Raw genomic sequence first — 23,282 nt, forward strand, 5'->3', positions numbered from 1 at the left:
TTTTTTTATTTTTTTAGTTGGGTTTAACAATAAAAAAAACGGCTTTTTGTAGCGATTCAAAAAACCGGAAAAATCAGTTATCCGGAATAGCGATGGTCCCGACCGTTCCGGATAATCGGTTCCCTACTGTATTTATTAAATTAAAGGTCCCACTTATAAACTTAAGGAGTTTAAACTAATGAATACACAAATTGACATTTAATGTTTTTTAACAAGGAAAAGTTAGCAAAGCGACACATTTTTGAATAACAAAAAAATTTGTAGGAATTTTATTGGACGAAAAATTTTTTCTTTGGCTGCCTGAATTTCCATCAAAACTTCATTTGCATAATTAGATATATTCTGCTAACCTGCATATAAGTAATAATTTCAAACATTAAGAATAAAAAAAAAAATTATAAATTGAGATCAGACAATTATTGGCAACCACTTTAGTTTTAGTTATTCAAAAAAATCAGATTAAATTGTGGCATAAAATAATTAAAATCAATATTAAGATTGATAATAAGTAACAAGTCATAGTTACTACTTGTAATATAATATATTAAGAGTACCATATTTTTAGAAAAACTAATTAATAATTCAATGATTTTGGCTATACTTTTTTTATAAATGCAATACTTACATAAATTATAATTATAGTACATATACAAGTATTGTGCATGATTGAATGTCTAATAAAATGTTTCCAACGTTAATAAATAAAACTTGACCAAGGTTTTGACAGTTTTTATCAGATTCCGACAATTTTTAATACCTTTCCACAGGCTCTTTTGACGTGCCAAGTCAAAAACCAGTTTTTGACATCAAAATCTCAACCCTGTAATTAGGATATGTGCACTAATAATAAAAAAATTTTCTTCCTATTGTTGAAAGTTCTTCATTAATACATTAACAAAATGCAAAATAATATCATAAGATTTTACATGATCAAGATAAAGTAACTAGATTCTGACAAAGAACTCTTTTTTTGATTACATCAGCCACCATTAAAACAATGTACACCATAAAAACAATATACAACAATTATTTTAAAGATATTCAATATTAAGTGGCTCAATCTACTTTTAATTACATTATTTAACTATGTAAAAAAAATTATTCAAAATTATAATTAAATTAATTATTATTTAAAAAGGTTATTGAGTGCATTTTTTAGATTTAAATTAAAGTTATTTATAAAAGCATGTTCAAAACATTAACAAGATTATTATTGATCATGCCAAATGTTCAAAGTGTGAAGCATCTATAGAAGAAGAATGAATAATAAAGAATGTGTAAAGAAGTAAGCAAACTAAAAAAAAAAAAATAAAAAAAAAATTCATTTTACAAATGTAAATCAGTGAATGGTCCCTAAAAATTGTTTATTATTATTTGTTACTTGGTTCAGCATTACTTAAATTTCTTTAATGAAATGTTAAAAGAAAAACTAACTTAAATAATTTTGAAATGTAGATACAATGACTATTGAAGCTGAACATTTTTACCCTACATTCTTTTAATGTTTAACAAATCAGAGATAATCTAATTTTTTACTTCAATTGTTTTTAAATAAAATAATTAAGAGATGAATTCAAGTTTTATGAAATAACAAATTTTTGCAAAACTAAACATATTTTTTGCTACATTTAAAATATTAAATGCCCCTCACTTCTTACTTTTTTTTAAAATCTTTGATCTAAATATTATTGAGTTATCTCATAAAACTTAAGAATATTGAAAAATTTAAAAGTAATAATATAATAGTTAATAAAAAGTAAGAAGCAGAAAAAAAGGAATGAAGTACAATAAAAGTTTACAGAAATGTTATGCAATTGGGAATGTAATGCAAGTAAAAACATTGCGCTTAAAACTCTCAACTAATTCTTAAATTTAATCACAAAAAAAAGGGAGATGGAAATTTTTAAGAGATGAAGCTTTGGGATTTTAGACTGCTTTGGGGACCCACATGAAAATACATAATTAGTGAATGATCCGCAAGTCAAGTTCAAAGATTATGGTACTGATCTATAAATAGAATATCTTGAGAACGCCGTTAGTCTGCCAGTGACGAACACAATGGCATGTCACCAACGAAGAAATTAAAAAGCAAAATAAAACTTTCGTTCGCTTTTAGGAAAAAATTTGGCTATGTTTAGTTAGTCCCCACGATCAGCGAAAATTCAAGAGATTTTTCAGTTTGATTTCAGAAGGTGGAAAATAAAGCCTTTTCACATAGATGCCAGCTGTCAGATTCTCATTGTTAATTATGATACCTGATTCCTCAATATCATCTGCACCACTTTCAGATAAAAGTTAAATATTTATTAGAAACAAATTATAGGTTATAAGTAACAGTTCAGAATTTATGCGTAAATAGATACTGATAATAAATAAGGAATTATAGAACGTATGGGATTCGAACATTTCGTAGGAGTTTAAAATTTAAAAATATATTCCTACATAATAAAGCAAATGCCTCAGTTATAAACTGTGAAAATGCTTTTCTTTAATATTATATTAACTTAAAAACACAAGTTTAGAAATAATAACAAAATTTCATTAAATATCTTTAACTATAAACATCTTCCTCTTCAATGATTGGAAGCATATTCTATGCTAAAAAACATACAACAAAATAAGTCTTAAACAGCTTAAAACTGAAAGTAATAAATGACTATATAAAAGTAATATAAACTGATAAACAATAGCAATTTTCACTTTTTGAAGAAAGGGAAAAAATCTCGTTTAACTTTATAAATTTCTTATATAGAAAGAATTTTGATTCAATTATACAGAAAAATGATACTTAGTAGCTTAGCAAATATACATTTAATGTAAAATATGAAATATTAAAAAATAGGTTAACTGTCTTACTTTTTTAAGTAAACTTTGTTATGAAGAAAATCTTCAAATTGAATTTGTGATTCAGTTTCTTCTCCTTGAGTAGGAATATTTTTTTTTGAACAAGAACAACAATCTTTTGGTTTGGTTTCTTCTTCTTTTTGCTTTTCATCAAATTTCAGAGGGTCTTCTGTAACTGGAATTTTCTCCTGAACAGGTTTTTTCAAATCAGATATTACTAATGCTAAAAATACAAATAAGTAATTCAAAATAAATAACTTTTATTCATCTTTTAACAAACTATAAAGGAAAAAAATGCAATTAGCAAAATTTAAAAAATAACTCATAAAAGGAATCATAAATTTAAGGATGATCCCACACTGGCATAAGACAATTTTGATTTGCAACTCAAACACTTAAACTTTTTTTTACAAACTTAAAAAATTAAATTTTATGAAGTATGCAAAGGAATTTGTTTTAATTACAATCTATGAGTCCTACAATCTATAAGTTCTTTAAATTTTTCAAAATTAAATAAAATCAAGATTCATTTTTGTCTTCAGAATTAGATTGAATAAAAATATGCAATAATTCGCAAAATCTAAATTTTTCACAATTTGGAAGTGAAGCATAATCCGGTTATAAGTCAACATTTAACAGTTTTGTCCCATGTATACCTTAATTCAGTGTTATAGCATGTAAATACACAAATTTTTAGAGGCAAAGATGTATCGGGATAAAAAATCACTATCCTTTTTATTAAACATAAAAAGATATATAATGTACAGACATCAGTACGTTTGGTTGAAATTTGTACAATGTATCGATTATTCAAAATTTTTTGTTCTTTTTTATTTTATCAGTTTCTTATCGTAAGTATGTAAAATATGATACTTCAATGTAATATCCATAAAAGCTGTTGCTTATAAAACAAATTGTGAATCAAACATTAAACTTAAAAAGGGTAAAAAAATAACATCTTAGCACATCATCAAAAATTAGAACTTATATAGCAAATTTTTGATCATAATATCATATTAGACAAAATATACATTGGGGAATTTATCCCTAGCAAAAATCCTCTATTGGAGATGATTTAATGCAATACAAGTAAAAGACTCCTGACTTACGAGGATCTAATCAATAAAATGCCCTAACTACCTGGTGATTACTTCCAGAGAGGTAATTTGATTAAGGGAAGATCTAAGACGAAATTCTATCATGAATTCCAAATTATGCAATGAAATATAGAGAAAATTAAATGTAAATAAAAGGCTTTATTCACATGATAGTTTACTACCATGAATATTTCTTAAAACAAGCTTTAAATGTTTACTATTTGTAATTATACAGTGTTCTCGCAAAGTTTATATATTTTTGACTTTATGTTGTTTAACAAATCTAAAAATGTATGTTGATTACAAGATACCTTGTATACATTATATATGCACAATATTTTGCAACAATGATGCTACAATATTTGAAACAATAATGATCATTTTGTACTTACGCTCATTACAGTAATTTCTTTGACTCACAAATTCAGAAGAATCTTTTTCTCGTATACCTTCTACGATGTAGTACTTGATTACACCATTAGGATTTTTTGGAGGAAACCATGTTACTACAATTTCATTAGGTGAAGATGCATGAGCCTTTAGATTTACAGGTGAAGTAGGAGCTTGAAAGATTAAAAAAAAAATCATCAACTTATCTATGTTAATGTTTCATGAATATATATTCAAATAGTGATTCAAAAGTTGCACTAATTATTTCTTAAAAAATTTTACACTTTAAATGAGGTAACTGAAATATCACGTAAAAAATACAAGGGGAGGCTATACTATTGGTGAAGTACAGGTAAGGTTATATAAAGTTCAAAGTCCACCACGGAACACAATAGTACTTTTAAAATAATTCCTCTATTTATAACTTTTAGATTAAAAGAGTGAATTTGAACATCACAGGGATGAGATTAGCCAAGAGGCAAAAAAGCTGAATTTCCACGATAGTAAATTTTAAGCAAGCGCAACCCTTTAATAATAAATTCCAGACAGTTTAAGGTAATAAATAATGTGTTGACATACAATTGTGTACTAATCTATTATTATATAAATGATTACATTGATACTTAACATTTAGTGAAAATAAAAATTACCAATTGAAAAAATAAAGCTGGAAATTATATTTTTCCTCAGTTCACATAAGAGACAATTATTACTTGAAAAACTACCTGGTTTAGCAAATTAAAACTACTGAGAATATACATTAATATTTCATTTCTTTTAATAAATACTGTTATGTGATTTATAGCAAATATATCAGTAATATTACTTTTTAAATTATATTGGAAAAAAAAACTTTAACAATGGACCGAATCATTATGTTCATATTATAGTCTAATCTAACTACAGCCCTCTGAAACATATCAATAACAGTGAAGTAGAAATATATAGTAACTCCTTAACATACAAAAATTGCTATTTTAGTTTGAAAAATTACATGACAATCAGCAACTGTTTAGATAATTGTTTTTTATTTGATAAGAATTTTGCATTTTATAGCATAAATAACAGCAATTATAAATAAAATTTTGATGATGAGTTAATTAACTCTTTTTCCCCCAAATTTTTTTTTTAATTAAATCCCTTTTTAAGTGATTGCTTTTGTTTGCTATATCTTTTATGTTTGCTATATTTAGTCGTTAGTCCATCTTCAAACATCTTGTGACAAATCCTATTTTTTCTTCTTTGCAAGCACAGAATGTAAGTTTTGAATATATTCCCTTCCAGTTTCTCTGATGTTGTAACACTTACATATACTAATAATCGTTGTTAGAAAAACAGTCACCTTTATAGTAACTAATTTTAAAAAAAATTTACTGCTTACAAGAATCACGATAGTTGATCTTAAAATTGCGTGAATATGAATAACAATTATGGATTTTGAAATCACATGAATATGAAACTAGATATACGATTTTGAAAATGAGAAATACAAACTGGGACATAGAATTTTTAAAATGCATAAATACAAATCACGAGTCATAATTTCTAGATCGCGTAAATACAAATCATGATGCGTAATTTTTAGATTGCATAAATAAGAATAATGATGCATAATTTTTAGAATGCGTGAATGCGAATCCCAATGCCTTATTTTAAAATCACGTATAAATACGAAAATCAATGTTTGATATTATAAACCGCATGAGCAAATCAAGACATTGAATTTTAAACTTGTGTGAATACGCATCGCTACATAGGTTTTTGAAAAGGCGTAAATACGAATCACAATATCGGATTTTTAAATCGCAATAGAATCGCGACATACAATATTCAAATCGCGTGAATAAGAATCGCAACACGCAAATATGAAAAGCTATGTTTGATATTAAAATCGTGTGAATAAGAATCGAGATATTAGCAGATTCCAGGCTCGGGACCTCTAAAAGGCAACAAAAAATTAGATTAAAATTGCTTTTAATTTTTTAAAAAAAACTGTGTTCTTCACATTGGCATTTATTTTGCAACATTTTTATAATTAAAAGATGCTGTATAGCTAGAGGGCATAACTTAACATTCATAGTTATGAATAATAGTGGCAAAGTCAACGTCTATTCTGTTAAAATTTGTAATTGGATTTAATATTTCTCAATCAAAACTCAATAATTTTAATTTAAAAAGTATTTAAAAAATATCGAATCCAGCCAAACATTTCTTAAAAACATTTATTTGTCACTAATCCTCTAAACTACCATTTTGAAAAATTTTGTTAATTCTCACTCGCGAAATGCAAAGAGTTGGTAATAAAGTGCAATTTAACATAATCATTTAATATTTTATTAAGAATTTAGACTAAAATAAAAACTAGATGGTTTCGTTTAAAGTTCAAACAAGATTAAACTGTGTCCTTTTTTTGTTGAAAGACAGAGATTGGTTCTGCGTGTAGAAAAATGTCATCTCTGTATTAGTCAGGAGAGAAAAAAAAGTTTTAAATAAGTACGAAGCGCGGGAGATACAAAGAGAGAGCAAAATAGAAGTTTTTTCTGCGACCATTCCAATGAGTTCCAGAAAAATTATAATAATACCTGAAAATCTCAGTGATTCTGAAAGATTTGTAGAAAAGATTTAAAAACAAAAAAAAAAATCAAAAGAGAGACACAATAAAAAGATAAAATAATGAAAAAATGCAAACTAAATTAAATACAATTACAGGGTGTATAGTCAAATCTTTCAACAAAAAATAAGCACCTTTTTATGTACTTTTTAAGCACTCAAAATATATTTTTAAGTACTATATACAGTAACAAAATAATTTTCAAAGACTTTAGATGATCATGAGAAAATAACTGGTTTCTGACAAAGAACTCTTTTCTTGATTATATTAGCCATTATAAAATGATCGAGATTTTTCGGTTCGAAATCAGAGGGTGGAAAACGAAGTCTGAAATAGAATATCTTGCAAAATGCAACAAAGTTGCACATGAGAAGACAATAATTTCACCGGACCCAGCTCAGTAGACGCACATGCGGATTTGCAAGTATTTCATCAAACATGTAAAATGATTGGCGTTTTCATACACTATGAACCGACGGTATGCCGCAATGAATTGCGAAAATGTTGAATAAAACTATGTGCAAAGCACGCTCTTGCATAATATGTGGCAAAAATTAACATGGTAAAAAAAAATCTCATTTTTGAAAAGGGAAAATAAAGCACTTTTTAAAAACACCCAATGAAAAAAGCACCTTTAAGGGCTTTTAAATAACGAAAATCGAAAATAAGCACCCTTAAGCACTTTTTAAAAACGCTATGCACCATGAATTCATAAATAAACACAAAAATAAACATACTTGCTGGTTTAGTCTGAAAATAAATTATGGGAGTTTGAGCTCCAACGGCAGCAGAAGCAATGGTATATGTTCGCATGTATGCAGCATATCTTGTAAATGGTTTTAGATGAGTCAGAAGAGTTATCACAGTAGGGTCTTCATTGGCATCAACATCATCAATTTTCCACCTAATTTAGTAAAAACCATCAAGACATTATGATATCAAGTAACCATTTCCACTAATGAAAAATTTATAAATTAAACAAGAATGTAGAGTATTAATATTAGGAGTAAATGTAATGTCATTTTGTAGCATAAATATTCGTTAGTCTTAAGAACCAATTCATTTTTTTTCGATCCATTTCGATCCGGCATTGAAAGGTTGTTGCTAACGAGGGTGAATATATTATTGATTATGAATAAAATCTCAACAACAAATATCAAATGCACCGAAATGACAATACTTACCGTTCTTCCTAATACATAGGATATAAGAGTGTACTTATTAAATTATGAAATATTCATTAAGGAGTAAAATACAGTAAGATCTCGATTATCCGAGCTAATTGGGACCGCTAGTACCTCGGATATCGGAAATCTCGGTTAATAGGAACCATGTATAAAAACCTTCCGTGCTAGCGAATTTAACTACTTTTAAAGTAAAAAACAATAGGACGTTTTTTAAATGATAAAAATAAACATATATGAACTTATGTTTCACAGCTAAAAAGACTTAAAAAGGAAATCAACTCTAATAGTAAAATGGAATTTTTTTTAACTATACTTGGTTAAATATCGAAAGACGCATTTTCAAAAATAACACAAATCTCAAGGAAATATTATATTTTTAAAATTTATATGATTAAACTTACAAGTCACATGACCACTGTTAACAAAGCATTCATGGATGTTGTCTTCTCAGGGTGTAATATTTCATGGAAGTTGAGTGCTTTTGTGGGGAATAAGTGCCTGTATCACGGACAACGAACTAATATGTGTATAATTTCTTCCAAGCTCATTTTGGAGAGGAGAAAAAATTTTTTGACTTCGTTATTGCCTCGGTTAACAGAAACCTCGGTTAATCGAAGCTCGGTTAATCGAGGCTCCACTGTATATTTATAGTGAAAAAAATAGATATAATACATACTTTCAAACAATTCTCATTAGATATTTTCTCAGAAAATATAAAAAATTTATGTTGTTACAAAAGCAGTTTGTTGTAACAAAGTTTGTTGCTTGTTATAACTCAAATAACAAAGCACAAAAGGGTCAGTATTTTCAGAAAGATAATTAGCTTCAATAATGGACAGACAAAATATTTAAATGCACTATATTATTACTACTACATTTTTAGTATTGTCTTTGCGTTAGAATTAGAACACTTCTCTTAATAGAAAGAGATAACTTCTTGCAAGCAAATGAAAAATTAATCAATGTCTAAGTTGAGCCGATTTCAAGAAGGCATACCAGCATCATTTTTTTTTTATTTCATTAAATCATAAATGAAGATATCACCTAATCACTGTTAATGCTAATGTTTGAATAATTGGTGGTTTTAAATAGTTTCATTTACAACATAAATTGTAGGAGAAGCAAAAAATTTTAATTTATGTTTTTTCTCCCATTAAGTGTTTTTCTTAATAATAATTAATACATCAGAGGAACCCCAAAATTGAACTTGCTAGTTGCTAACATAATGAACCCCAAAACTGAACTTGCTAATTGGTAATATAATCTAAATGAAGTAGCATTCATTAAAAACCACTGTACTAAGTTTTGCAATCTATAATCTAATTATGCTAACCCATACAGCACAATTCATCCGAAACACTTCCAGAATTCATCCACATTACCTATGAAACGTCGTGGATAAAATACCGACGTCTACGAGACATTTTCCTATAGCTTATGTATAGGTAGTTCATAATAGCTTAAGTAAAAAGTCTTATAGATAACTAAGGTAGACATAATAAGGATAAAACCCTCGGTGGACCTTAGGAGACATCTATGAAATAACTATTAAAAAACATCCCTTAGAATTTTCCTATAGTTGAAAAATAGATGTAGAATTGAAGTAAAATGAATAGCTTGCTAAATCAACACATTTAATAAATAATATTTACATTTATTTACAATTTATTTTACACAATGTGTTGTAGTTAAATTTGGCATAAAATATTTATGATGCGTATAGCACAAAAACAACAAGAAAAGTAATTCTAAAATTAAGAATGAAAGTTTATGTTAGAAATTGCAATATTTTTTTCTCAACTATGTTGGCATAAACAATACAGTAGACTCTCGATAATTCGAGTATCTGCAATAAATATATTAAGGATATTACTTACTCATCGGCTCCACATGCATCTCTACCATCAAATATTGTCACATTTCCTAGTCCGTCTGGTCTATAAGCAATAAAGTGAATTTTAACAAAAAGCTCAACGTAAGTAGGAAAAAAAATGAAAAAGCAATATGGATATAGTTAACTTTTTACTACACATGAAATCGGGTGGAGTGCAAACCAGAAATTATTTTCCCAAATCATAAACCAAACAAAATAATAATAATATTTTTTTTTCTTTAAAAAAAAAAAAAGGATTCTTCAGTGTAATATCTATTTAAGTCAAAAATTAACTATCCTCAACAATTTATGTGAGAAGGTAGAAAATTTCAATTGTCTTTTGTAGTCTGGTCAGTATAACATTCTTTAGCTCAGGCACTTCCTTAAGTGGGTGTTTAAATGCTTTTTGCTAAATAGTGTATTTTATATTTCTAATAATATTTTATTATATAACTTATTTTTTGCATGAAGATATTTTAAAATGTTAAATAAATTAAACACAAATACACAATTTTCCCATTTATTGAAAATAAAATCCATCCATCATTTTATTTAAATAAAACAAAATTCTAAAATTCCATGTTCTATATTTATAAAATGCCAGTTAATAATAGTAAAAAGCATTATAATGTTTTGAAAATATGTGTAGTTTTTATGAAATATATTAATCTGTTATTGGTTAAAAATTAGTTACTTTTGACTAGCATTTGTAAGTCAAAAGCAATAGTCAGGAATTCTATTCATAGAATCAATTCTTTATGTCTGCAAGAAAAAACAAAGGATAAAGAAAACTTTTACTTCAACTTCTATTGTCGGAACAAGTTTTTAAAAAAAATAGTTACAAAATAAATTACTTTGTTTAAAAAGGCAATGGTGAAAAGTTGTAATATTTTTAAAAAGAAGTTTTTGTTTTTACTTCTTAAAAATTCGTTGGGGAGAGTGTTGTAGCTCGGGTCAGAAGTATTTTTTGACCCCCACCCCCACTCAATTACAAAATTTTGCATTCAGTATTTGCAGTTGAAGCCTGTATTAACAGGTACTATCTGCAGAGTAGGTGACTATTTCAAGTTGTCCAGGCATATGCTAAAGAACATTTTATTTTTTTAGTTACTCAGTAATTTATTTTAGTCAATTTGATTGAAAAATATAATTGTAAATCCTATACTGCTTATACTTGAAAACAGAACTAAGATGGAAAAAAAAAAGTACTGAAAAGATCTCCTCTTTTAAAATAAAATTCCAATTTTTGGAAGAACATAAATTATTTTTGTCAGGAAAATCAAAATCAAAAGAATGCAGGTTGTACCTTAAACCAGTCTCTGCCTCTATGTAAACATAAATATTAGATTTTTAATAAAGCTTTAAATTTGTGAAGTGTTCCAATAGTTATTCTTTGTATATGACTAACTTGGTTTATTTTAGCATATGCAGGTTACAGGAAGAAAAAAAGTTTTAATTGTGTGGATATCAAAATTCAATCAACTTAAATTTTTTATTTATTTTTTTTTTTTTTTTTTTTTTTTTTTTTTTTTTTTTTTTTTGAAAAAAGGAAGAAAAAAAAGAGAAATCTTTATGAATGTTATTCAAGAAGTGACATCCCATGTAAAAGATATGAACCAAGTTATGGATGTTGTTGTTGGGGATGGAGCATATACTCCCTCAATACTTCAGACAAATAAAGAAATTTTCTTGTATCATCATCGATTAAGTTTATCAAAATTAAAAATAACAAGAAACAGATACAAAATAATTATTCTTTTTGCAGATATTTAATAGAGATAAGGAATTCTTTTCTTATGTGTGATTATATATTTTGATTTTGTCCCCTTCAAAATTTGAAAAGAGATGGCCATAGACCAAGATACAACACTTTGGAGCGATTTTTCTTACTTTTAAAAAAAATTCTGAAGTATATCACGCAATTTGCTCTCTTTAATATGCATGTATAAAAACAGTTGAACTTAGATTTAACGTCATCAGTGAATAAAAATTTCCTGCTTTAAATGTCTTTTCAGCTTGGTCTCCTTTCATTTCACACATCAATAACGTAAAAATATCCTAATATTTAGAGCGTCCTCTAGTATGATTTCCCGAAAATACTAACATTCCCAGTCATTTTTCACTTAAATGTTAGTTGATAACTTTTAAGTAATGTCAAAATATATCTATTAAAATACAAATCAATTAATAAAGCTTGGATGGTCGCAGTCAATTTCAACAAATATTTACAAGAATTTGATAGAAAAATGTGAGAACAAAAGTGCAATGAGACATTATCCATCAATTAATGAATAGCTCAGAAGAAATCAGACTTTTCAAATCGTACATTTTTTTCCAAATTGCACACGAAAGCTGCAACCATGCGATCTAGGAATAATCCATCATTTTAAAATTTCCTATATTAAATAAATTGTGAAAATGGTCCTGGCTAAGTTGGAGTACTGTACAACATATATACAACAAAAAATATGAACAAATGCTTTAAACTTAATAACATCTGCCGTGAAAAAGTTTCTGAAGACAGTATCTTTGATGGTTTTAGAAAAGGTTTTTTGTCAGTTCTGACAGCATTTCAGAACAGAGCCTGATACCAACTTTATGGAGTATTTGAAATGTGATAACAATTTAATGACTTGTGAATCAAACGTAATTTCAACAGTTGAAATTAAAGACTCTAGTGGTGATGAATAAGATCGAGAATCTTTAGATCAGCCACTATGAATTTAAGAAGCAGCATTTATATAGCAGACTGAAAACTTACTTCAAAAAGAGAGAAACAGGTGCATTGGAATTGCTGGAAAATTCATTGTGTACTTTAAGACTATTACATTTAATTTTCAGATTGTATTTTAATTTGAACGCATTTCAATTTTAGCTTTTATGGGATTTTTCATGTCCCCAATATATTGGTGCCCTGTTATTTATGAAATTTTTGTCCAGCTCGACAAGAGTCATTAAATTGAAGTTCTACTGTTGTGTGTGTATATACATATCAATAGACTAAAGTATAATGTATTTCCCACAAAATTTCTAAGTAATTTTAATTATTATTATCTGCATGAAAAAACAAATAAATAAACAAGGTACAAGGTAAAATTAAAGGTACAATACTCTTCCCTAGGTATAGCAAAATCTCACAGTAGTTGACCTTGTACATTTTAATTCAGTTTTCAGACTGATATTTAAATGATAGTTGAATTTCTCATAAGAATTCTTAGTTTCTAAGAAACAAGTTTAAAAGTTAGCATTCTTAGAAATATAGTAGATTAATTAGATATAAACCATAAACACAATTATATATGATTTTAAAAAACACTTACGCTTCTTTAAAGTAAACAACATAGCCCAAAAGTGACCGAAAATCAATATTTTTATGAGCCAGTCTAAAATTTGTCCATCTCAGACCAACAACATTAGCACCGACACGCCAAACTTCCATATCCATATCGATGACATTACCTATAACAATTTTATAATCAACATTTTATATCAGTAATTTTTCATTACCATAGTATTTAATCATACTTATTTTACATAATATTTTATAAAGAACATTCAGTTTCCAACATGTTTGTCCCAGTGAAAAATAAAAACATCTTCAAATAAAATAAAATCTTTGAATTTTGTAAAAGTTTGCATGCTTGACATTGAAGACATTGTTCAGGCTTTATAATGGTTCAAAATAAAATTCAGGACAAATTACAAAAAGACTTTTAAAAAAATATGGCCACCACACAACATTCTGATCAACACTAAGTTGATCAGAAATGATTTTAAAGAATAGTGCAATTTTGCACATGCGTTCATACAAGAAATCTCGGAACCTGAAATTTCTTGACTATGGAATCAGATTCCTTAACATAAAAATGGATTGAAAGTTGAAAAGAAAATTGATAATTACAGCTATTTTCCTGGAATAAGCTACTTAAATTCTACAACTTGCATAATCTACAGACTAAAGAATAAATGCAAACAAAAATAAACATAAGACAAATTTTTAAAAAAATGCAGCAAATTCTGGAAACAAAGATTGCCAAAGTAAAGAGTAACAGACTATGACTCAACTAATAAACAATGACTAGACTAAACTAATAAGTAGACTAAAACTAATAAACTATGACTCAAAGCAAAAGGACATCTAAAACTACATAACTACATTCGATTTATAAATGAAAGAAAAAAGTATAAGAAATGAAAAACAATGCTTTGACTGCAATTTAATGGATAAGAGGAAAAAAATTTACTATGCAAAAGTGCAGAGGTTTTTTTTTCCCATCATCAAGTGTCAAATAACATCACAGGTCAGAACGATGAGTAATTTGTGGACTGTCTCTAATTTCGAAATATTGTATGTTTGCAATATTTAAGAATTAAGTTATATTATTAAATACATTAAAAATATGATTTAAACTTTCCAAAACAACTAAGATCTGCATTGTATCAAAACTTTACCATAAAAAATTAGTAAATGATTCCAGAATTTAATGACTATTTTCATGACTTTAAATAATAATAATTCAAAGGATTCAGTTTAATCTGAAAATAGAGTGAAATACAATGTTTTTACTTTATAATTTTAGATAATTAAGGCTTTTAGTGAAAACTAGAAATTTTTTTAAATAAAGAATTATGCAAAATTAATAGAATTAACGGCTTAAAAACACTTTTTTTCATATCATGGAAATTTGTCACTCAGATGGAACAGAGGGGACCCGGCCTCTTCTCTAAGAAAAAAAATTTGAATGAATGATGCAATAACGCAAGAAAACGACCATAAAAGAAGCCAAAATAACACAAAAAGTTGAGTCCTCGATACAAATTCAATAATCACAATTTATTTTTGGTACAAAATAGTGATTTATTTATAATCCACAATATTTTCTAGAATAATAGTCTTAACAAGATCCTCGCAGCAATGTTTAACTTATATATCAAGCCTATTTTAGAATTAAATAGTAAAGTCAGATTCTTTTTTTTTTTTTTTCGATTTCCTTCTTTTTTTTTCTTTTTTTAAATATAATTGTAATGAGGAAGAAAAGTTTTTACTCTTCTTCAGATGCTCATGTGTTAGCCATCCTGTTCATAATCTTAGGGTCAAATGCCTATGACTGACTAATGATGATAAGAGGTGTAATATGGCAAAAATAAGAAACAATTCCGTAAAAAAGATGCGACTTAATAAGAAAATTCTTGTAGCAGAACTGTTCTAGCAATAATTTGTTCTTCTGAGGAAAATAAAAAAAGGGATTCCTTTTTTCACGCTAACTCTTTTTTTTTTTTAATACAAGTTTCGGATTTCACTTTTAAATAAGAAATTACTGGTTTTGACATTGATATGTATATAATTTCTTATCAACTGTAATAATTTTTTTTTCTTTTAAAATTCATTTCAGTATAACTTTTCAGTTGAAATTATTAAGTTTCGAAGAAACAAACAAACAGAAATATCAGGGCAAAACGTAAAAAATCAGAACATATTTTTAATCAAGAAAATAAGGAATATCAGGATAACTATGAATCCTGAATAGCTTTATTCATTTTTTTTTTAAATTGTTAAAATAAATGTGTATCTATAAATGTGTTTAGATAAAAAGCATGTGAATTCCATTACTTTTACCAAAAGGTTTAAATCAATTTTAAATTACATTACTGCTAGGCTGAGTTGAAAATTGTTCAGCACTATTAAACATAAACAAGCATCTACAAGCCACTAAACAAATACTTACAAGCCACTAAACAAATACTTACAAGCCACTAAACAAACACTTACAAGCCACTAAACAAACACTTACAAGCCACTGAACAAACACTTACAAGCCACTAAACAAACACTTACAAGCCACTCTATCTCCATTTGAGCTAGGGGAGACATCTCTTTCATCCCAAGGCATAACCTCAGCATGGCTTTTAAGTTCCTCAATTTTATTTGGACATAGTTTGGAATTGAAATGGAAGAAAACTTTACCACCTTTGATCATAAGCTTATTTTTCCTACTTTCCCAATTCCACAATTCTTGAAGATTCTGGTTGTCTAATACAAGCAAGGCATATCTAAAATAAAAGGGTTTTTTTATTTTTTAATTATTGAACAAAACTACTTCTGTAAATGTCAAAAACATATATTTTCTGTTATAAAATTTTTATATAATACATTCATATTAAAAGTGGAGAAATATTTAGTTCAATGCGCTTTAAAATTTACTCCAATAACAGATTTCTTTGATTGATAGTAGTATTGTATTCATATAAATTGTGATTTTATATAAATTTTGTATACTATACCTTTCATTTTCATAGATATATTTTTTATATAGAATAAAATGTAATAAAGTGTCACTAAACTCAAATTATAATTATTTATTCATTATTAAAAAGAGTTTATTTCTTCAAACATTATACTAAGTATTACATGCCATTTCAAAGTAAAAATTATTGAAAATATAGAATTTAAGTTTGACTAATGCACTTCCCTTTAAGTTGAATAACCTACTTATTTGAATATAATGGGCTGGAACCAATGGTATTGCTTAAAGCAGGCCTGACTGTACATAAATATATATATATATATATATATATATATTCTTTTTTTAAAAAAAGTAAAGGAAAAAGGCAAAAAACAAATAATTCATATTCTTTTTTCTGAAGTATAAACTAACTATTTTAACATTGGAGAGATTAGGAACGACTGGGACAACAATAAAACGGCATATAAATGAAACATACAAACAGCACTTTATAGTTGAAAGTATATAGATAATTCAATTAATAACATATATTTTATACCTTACTGAAACATTCAGACTAAACTTAAGAAAATATTCAACTCACTCTTTTTTGTCTAATTGTTCTCCATGGATGTATGCCAAATCTCTCAAAAAATTTAAAGACACCAGAGGGTAAGATCTAGCAATTTTTAAATAACCCCTTATTTCCTTAATGCTGCTTAGGCTGGATTCCAATTCTTTGATGATATTATCTAAAACAGTAACAAAAAATATAACATTTCATGACACCTAAATATAATTTAGAACATAGAGCAGAAAAAAATTCCATAAAAAACACAATTATTAAAAATCAACAAGATTATATTTTCCTTCTCTCTCTTTAAACAAACTAACTAAACCGAGTTTCAAATAGGTTGCATAGTTACCAATTTAAAAGGATTTTTACTATGACTTGTTTTTATATTTAAAATAGTAACAACATTTATATTATTTGTCTTACTTTTTTAGATTTATAAATATGGTTTTAACAACCACTACATATTATTGAATTCCATGCAATCATTCTACCAACAATAATTCAGTTGTCTTTTCCCTACAACTAGAGAAAATCATCTTCAGAAAGAATATAAAATTGTAGTTATAATTATATCTACTAAATAAGACTTAACTAAATAAGATATTTATAGGATAAGATACTTTAATAAGATAGCAGGTATGATTATATACAAGGATGGTAAGTTTCTTACAAGAGGAAAAAACCATGGAAGAAATGCCTGAGAAAAAAAAATATGTTTCTTCCATCCCAAATGAAAGAAAATCTTTAAAATATAGAAATATCAAGTATTAAATAGTATTATCTCCAAGTCATTTAATGAAGCTATTTTAAATACTCAATGAAAATAAAAAAATAAAAAATTTGAAGAAAAAAAGAAATTTAATGAATTAAGAAATTAAAACAACTGTGGTTTTTAAAGAAATTAAAACAACTGCGGTTTTTAATGTTTAACATAAAGAAATATAAAAAGAACTTTATTTTGGAATATAAAGAACTTTTAAAGTATCATAATCAAATTATCCTATTATTGTAATAAAATACAAATCACACATTGTATTCATAGTTGCAAACAAGTTTTCAAAACCAAATTCTGTTAAGTATACATACTGAAAACCATTCTTACATTGAATATAAATATTAATTATAAATATTAGTAATAAATAAATATTTTTAATACATACAGTGCTTTAACACACTTAATCATAAAATTATAAGTTAATTATGAATTAAATGAAAATAAAGTTAAAAATTTTAAACTATAAATTTTTAATCCATAATTAATACATTCGAATTTTTAAATTCATGATAAAATCTAGTCAAGTTTCATTCCGAAATCGCAAAGTTCCAGTTTCCTTCATTTTTTCCAGTGTTACAGGTTTCTTCCGGAGGAAATGCTGACTCAGATTATATACAACTTAAATTTGGCTGAAATCACTTTTGATAAACATCACTTTTATCAATGCTTTATAAATTTATGTATGACAATTACTGAAGAGGGCTTTTATTTTGAGCTCCTCTACACCAAAGTTCAATAAAAACATTTGATGAATTATACTAAAAAATAAGGTCAAAGAATAATATTATCCAATACTAACTATCAAATTCTACTAATGCACCAACAAATAAAAAAAAAACCTAACATCTAATTAAGACACCTAATCTCTAATTAAAACACCTGACTGCATAGTAGGGACAAAACATTCCCATCATATATACAGATGTTTATCAAAATAATGAAAACATCCTAATTTTATAATAAGTCCTTTATTAATAGGGCGTTACGCAACTATTACAGAATTATAAATTCTGAACAGTAATCAGAGGAATATTACACAATTCTTCATGGAATATACCATAATGGAAATTATATTAAGGTCGGGGGACTGCCCAAACAAAGATAATATTACACTTCATCTTCGTGTTCATCAAACCATGATTGAACAAGTCCTGCTGTATGAATATGAGCATTAATGTCTAGGAACATTACATTTTCTGCAGGAAACAAAGTTTGCATCATAGGATGGACCTGGACAGCAAATTATTTTCTATATTTCTCCCCAAGTATTTTATATTGAGTACATTATATGTGCATTTTTGTGTTACTATGCTGCTTAGTTATAAAAGCTGCAACAAATCAAAGTGAACAAAAATAGTAAAAACTTAACTAATAAAATTTACAGATCAGATAATGAAGTGGAACTTAATAGTTAAAAAAACTAGGTAAGAAAAGAAAACATTTCAATAAAATAAAATATGCGTTTCAATATCAAGCCCTATTTAACTCAATTTGAATAACAAGTTTTAAATGTTTTTCACTGCAATAACTTACAGAAGATGTTGTAATGCAAACAACAGAATAATAGATTTTATATCAACTATTGCTATTCTATTAGATCAAATGTTTGTAAAACACATAAGCTCATTGCGCTGGTAGAGAAACATTTAAACCACCACCATCAACATCTAATTAGACAAGATATTACAAACTTTTCCAAAATTAGTTGGTGTAAGTAATAATGCATTTTGTGTTCTGAAGTTGTACGTTAAACAATGGCTGAAGTTCAGTCAAAAAATAAGTCAAGCATTATTCCTATCCGTGTAGATAAAAAATTATAAAAAATAAGTTATTTTTATACATTTTGCATGCTGTAGCTTTTATTTTAGAAAAGTCCATCTCACTCGTGTTTAAAGAGCAATCTGATTTAATTAGAGAGATGTTAAAGCCGTAACTTTCTTGTTATAAACGAACGTGACTGTTGTTCTGAAACATACATCCAATTTAGAGAGAGAGAAAAATTATAAAAAAGCATTTTTTTTTAAATTTAAAATTATTTATTATTTCAATGGAAAAAATTATAAAAGGCAGGCGTTTGTTCAATCTTACCTCCTCCTTGTATTTGAATTTCTAGAGAGCCATTGACATAAGTACAATCTTTAAGTTTTTGAGCAGAACTAACACTATCAATAACAGCACCATCACAGACTATAAAGAAAAAAATATTAAATAATTAACTAAAAAGCTCTAAAATAAATGCAAGTTGTGCAAACATATGAGCAAAATAAAACAGCACAATCATAGGATGTACAATAAAAAAAGTGTGCTAAGTAAATGTGAGTAATGTTGTTACCTCCAATACCATATTTTTTTTACTCTTCTAATAAATTAATTTATATTTTGTACTCTTTAACAAACAAAATTCTATTTCATCTCAGTTAAATTGAAACAAAGGAAGTCATTAATTCAATAAAAAGATATTTTTTCATTTATCTACTTAACAATATGCCTTCATGAGACACTTTCTATTATGTTTCATTATGACCATTGAGTAATTAAGGCTATGTAGGTGTTTAAAAAAACTCAATTTGTTTACAACAAGGTTTATTTTAGAAAAGCTTTTTCAGTGATAATTTTTTAAAAGCTAAACTTTCTCACTTTCAACTAAAAGGTTCTTAGAAGCCTATTTGTATTAGCAATTGAATATTATATATTGACTTTGAAAAACTTCCTTTAGAAAAAGGATTAAATTAATCTCTAACAAAATGTTTTGGGAATTCTCTTAAAAGAAAATTTTTCTATGCATTTGGACTGACTTCTCTTCGAAGCAACTTTTTAGATAAAAAAATATTTGGAATGGTGAATTACAGGAAAAAGGGAGTAATAACCACCTTCTATTAATTGTTAATTTTATTTGCTGGTGTAACTATCAAATGTTTAAAAATGAATGACTATTATCAAAAGATAAAAACATTTTCATTAAAAAAATTGCACCATTTTCATCACAATATGCAAAATGATTTCCTCAACAGCTTTTAACATTTAGATGCTCCCCAACCTAAATTTCTAAATTTACATATTATACTTTGTTTTGTATTCGTTGATAATTTTTCAAATATTTCTCAAAATTTTATTTACATTATTCATCAGACGATGATAAAGATAGTAAAAAAAGTAAACTTGAAAGCTTCAGAGAAATACTTTTAATTGAAGCAACGCAGTAAACAAGCCATGCAGGTTTTTCTGAACCATATGAACTCTGAAGCACAAAGAAATTTAAAAAGAAATAATAAGTAAAGGGAAAATAAATATAGATATCTATTTTTAAATTAACTACAATTGTAATTTGAAATAGAATCAGCTGTTGTAGATTATTTTATTTCAAGTTGTTAGATCACATTAGATGAAAGAGAGAAATAAAAAATTGTGAAACTACAGAATTCTACCATACAAGATTTGTTATTGGATTTGCTGAAAATAATAAATAAGCATATGATCCCTAAATACATCACCATAAAAATTTAACAGTGAAAAATTTAATTAAGTATTTTTATAACCAAATGAGTAAATTCCTAAAAATTTTGAAACAATGATTCATGTAGGTAAGACTATAAACTTGAATCTTGTATATCGGTGTAGAATGGATTCCTAAGTTATTATTAATTAAAACAATTAATTCTTCAAATTTGCATTTATATTCATAGAAATGGGATTTTCTGGTAAAAAAAAAAGAAATATCAGGACAAAATATTTTTTATTAAGGAACCCTGTATCAAGAAATTAATATAATTATTAACTACATCATTTCATTTAAAAATTGCAAAATAATTTTTATTGCATGACAAACTGTTTGAAAAATTAAGTTATAATTGCATTACAGAATAACTACATTAAGATTTTGAGTACTTTATCTAGATCTTTTTGCCATATAATTATTATTTTTTTCTTTTTTTGCCTTACAACATTTGCAATTCAATGGAAATTTGTCAACCGAGGAAAATTGTATATATTCCCATTCAATGCTAGGAGGGATTAATTTTCAGTTTCACATATGATTTCAGAATAATATTTTTAAGTAATCGGATTTTTCTGCTAATACTTTATTCATACATACTACTTTATTTCAGATAAGTTAAAAATGTGGTATTGTTAATAGGAATTATCAAAACTAACCCCTTCATTAATCCTAATTTCAATTTCTGATTAATCAGTAAATATCTTGGAATACTAATACAATTTAAACTTGTTACTTTGATGATACCACAAAAATTTGCAAAAATTATAATACAATTAAAAAAATAATAACACAATAACAATACAATTATAAAAAATAAAATAGGTAAAATTATAATACTATTTGTCCAATAGAACAAGCACACAAATTCTGTTAAAGTGATAATGTTTTTAAAAAATATTTTCAACTAAGAATTTTTTAATAAAATTATTGAGTTAAGATAAAATGGTATAATAAACAAGTTTCTAATACATTTTATAAGTTTTTTCACCACCTTTCAGATAATATTCCCAAGTATCATATTATGCATTGAAAAAATTTTGAAGAAAAGAATATTTTTGTTTCCTTTTTTTAGTGCAATACAATATTTCTAAAATAAGAGATAAAGTGAGGCTAACTTTTAGGGCATTGTCCTTTACACTTTTTACATTCATGCTTATTCGTCTTGCTTTCAGAGTAACCTTGAGGGCATTGAGGTAAACATTGACCCTGGAATGGTTTCCAATAAATATCCTGAGTGTCATGTGAAATGGAGAGCTTGTTTCTCGTTTTTTTGCATTTATTTTCTTCAATACACCTTCTACCTAAGTACTGAAAGAAAAATTAAAAATATTTACATTAAAAAAGTATACTTTTTTTTCAAATGAACTTCATTTAAAAATTGAAATACCAGTGGTCTGTCCAGGTGAAATTTACTACCGTACCTTCACAAATTCAACTTTAGGAAAAACGGTAGTTTCACAAAATACAGTCAATTCGGCATAACTCGAAGTACAATAGCTCGAATATTACTATAACTCGATTTTTTTATGAGGTCCCAACCCTTTTATCTTCAATTTCATGTTAATTATTCTCGATTACTCGAATTTTACTCCCTTTAACTCGATTTTTTAAAAAAAAGATTACTGGATCTTTTAAAGCAAGAAAAAAAAACCTAGGAGCTGATATCTTGCCCCTTCCTTTGCAATACAGGCGCAATAGACTACACACAATAGACTCAACTGGTCAGAACAAGTTTAGTCAGAGTGAGAGAAAGGGATTCGTAACACCTGTAGCCCCTGTGGCGCACACCTGTATCTTATCTAAATTGTGCTGATTATTTTGCTTATGTCTAAAGGTTAATTTTTAATTATGCACTGCAACATAGGGATAAGGGGTTTGCATAAATAGTAAGAATATTTTCTGCAATCTATTACCCATACCCTTATTATTTTTTTAAAACACAAGTATTTAAAAAACTAATGATTCTTAACTTAACTTAAACTCTTAATTGCAGTAATGATTTTTAGATATGACATAAGCATAGCTTTTATCACCTGTATCGCTTGTCAGCAAAAATTATTCCTCAGAGGAACTTATATAATATTCCCCCAGGGAAAACAGAATTAATTATATTTTATATATTATATTTTAAAAACACTTTTTTGCATTCTTCATAAATAAATGTGTTCATGTCAAACTAATAATAACTTCATTTTAGAAGTTGTGATT

At 26.7% G+C, this 23,282-nt stretch overlaps 1 protein-coding gene across 4 annotated transcripts in view; it reads right to left on the bottom strand.

Moving 5' to 3' along the window:
• Nucleotides 1-23,282, bottom strand: part of LOC107443324 (insulin-like peptide receptor) — a 142,248-nt gene that overhangs the window by 22,154 nt on the left and 96,812 nt on the right. For all 4 annotated transcript variants that reach the window (XM_016057147.3, XM_016057149.3, XM_016057146.3 and 1 more), the window contains 9 exons: nt 22,190-22,382; nt 19,667-19,765; nt 16,831-16,978; nt 15,839-16,053; nt 13,323-13,461; nt 10,007-10,066; nt 7,680-7,846; nt 4,334-4,504; nt 2,857-3,067 (listed from right to left, as the gene is read on the bottom strand). In XM_016057147.3, the coding sequence (XP_015912633.1) occupies nt 2,857-3,067; nt 4,334-4,504; nt 7,680-7,846; nt 10,007-10,066; nt 13,323-13,461; nt 15,839-16,053; nt 16,831-16,978; nt 19,667-19,765; nt 22,190-22,382 (1,403 nt within the window). The remainder of the gene's footprint in view (nt 1-2,856; nt 3,068-4,333; nt 4,505-7,679; nt 7,847-10,006; nt 10,067-13,322; nt 13,462-15,838; nt 16,054-16,830; nt 16,979-19,666; nt 19,766-22,189; nt 22,383-23,282) is intronic.

Source organism: Parasteatoda tepidariorum, chromosome 7 (genome assembly GCF_043381705.1).
Source record: "Parasteatoda tepidariorum isolate YZ-2023 chromosome 7, CAS_Ptep_4.0, whole genome shotgun sequence".
In the NCBI taxonomy this organism is placed as follows: domain Eukaryota; kingdom Metazoa; phylum Arthropoda; class Arachnida; order Araneae; family Theridiidae; genus Parasteatoda; species Parasteatoda tepidariorum.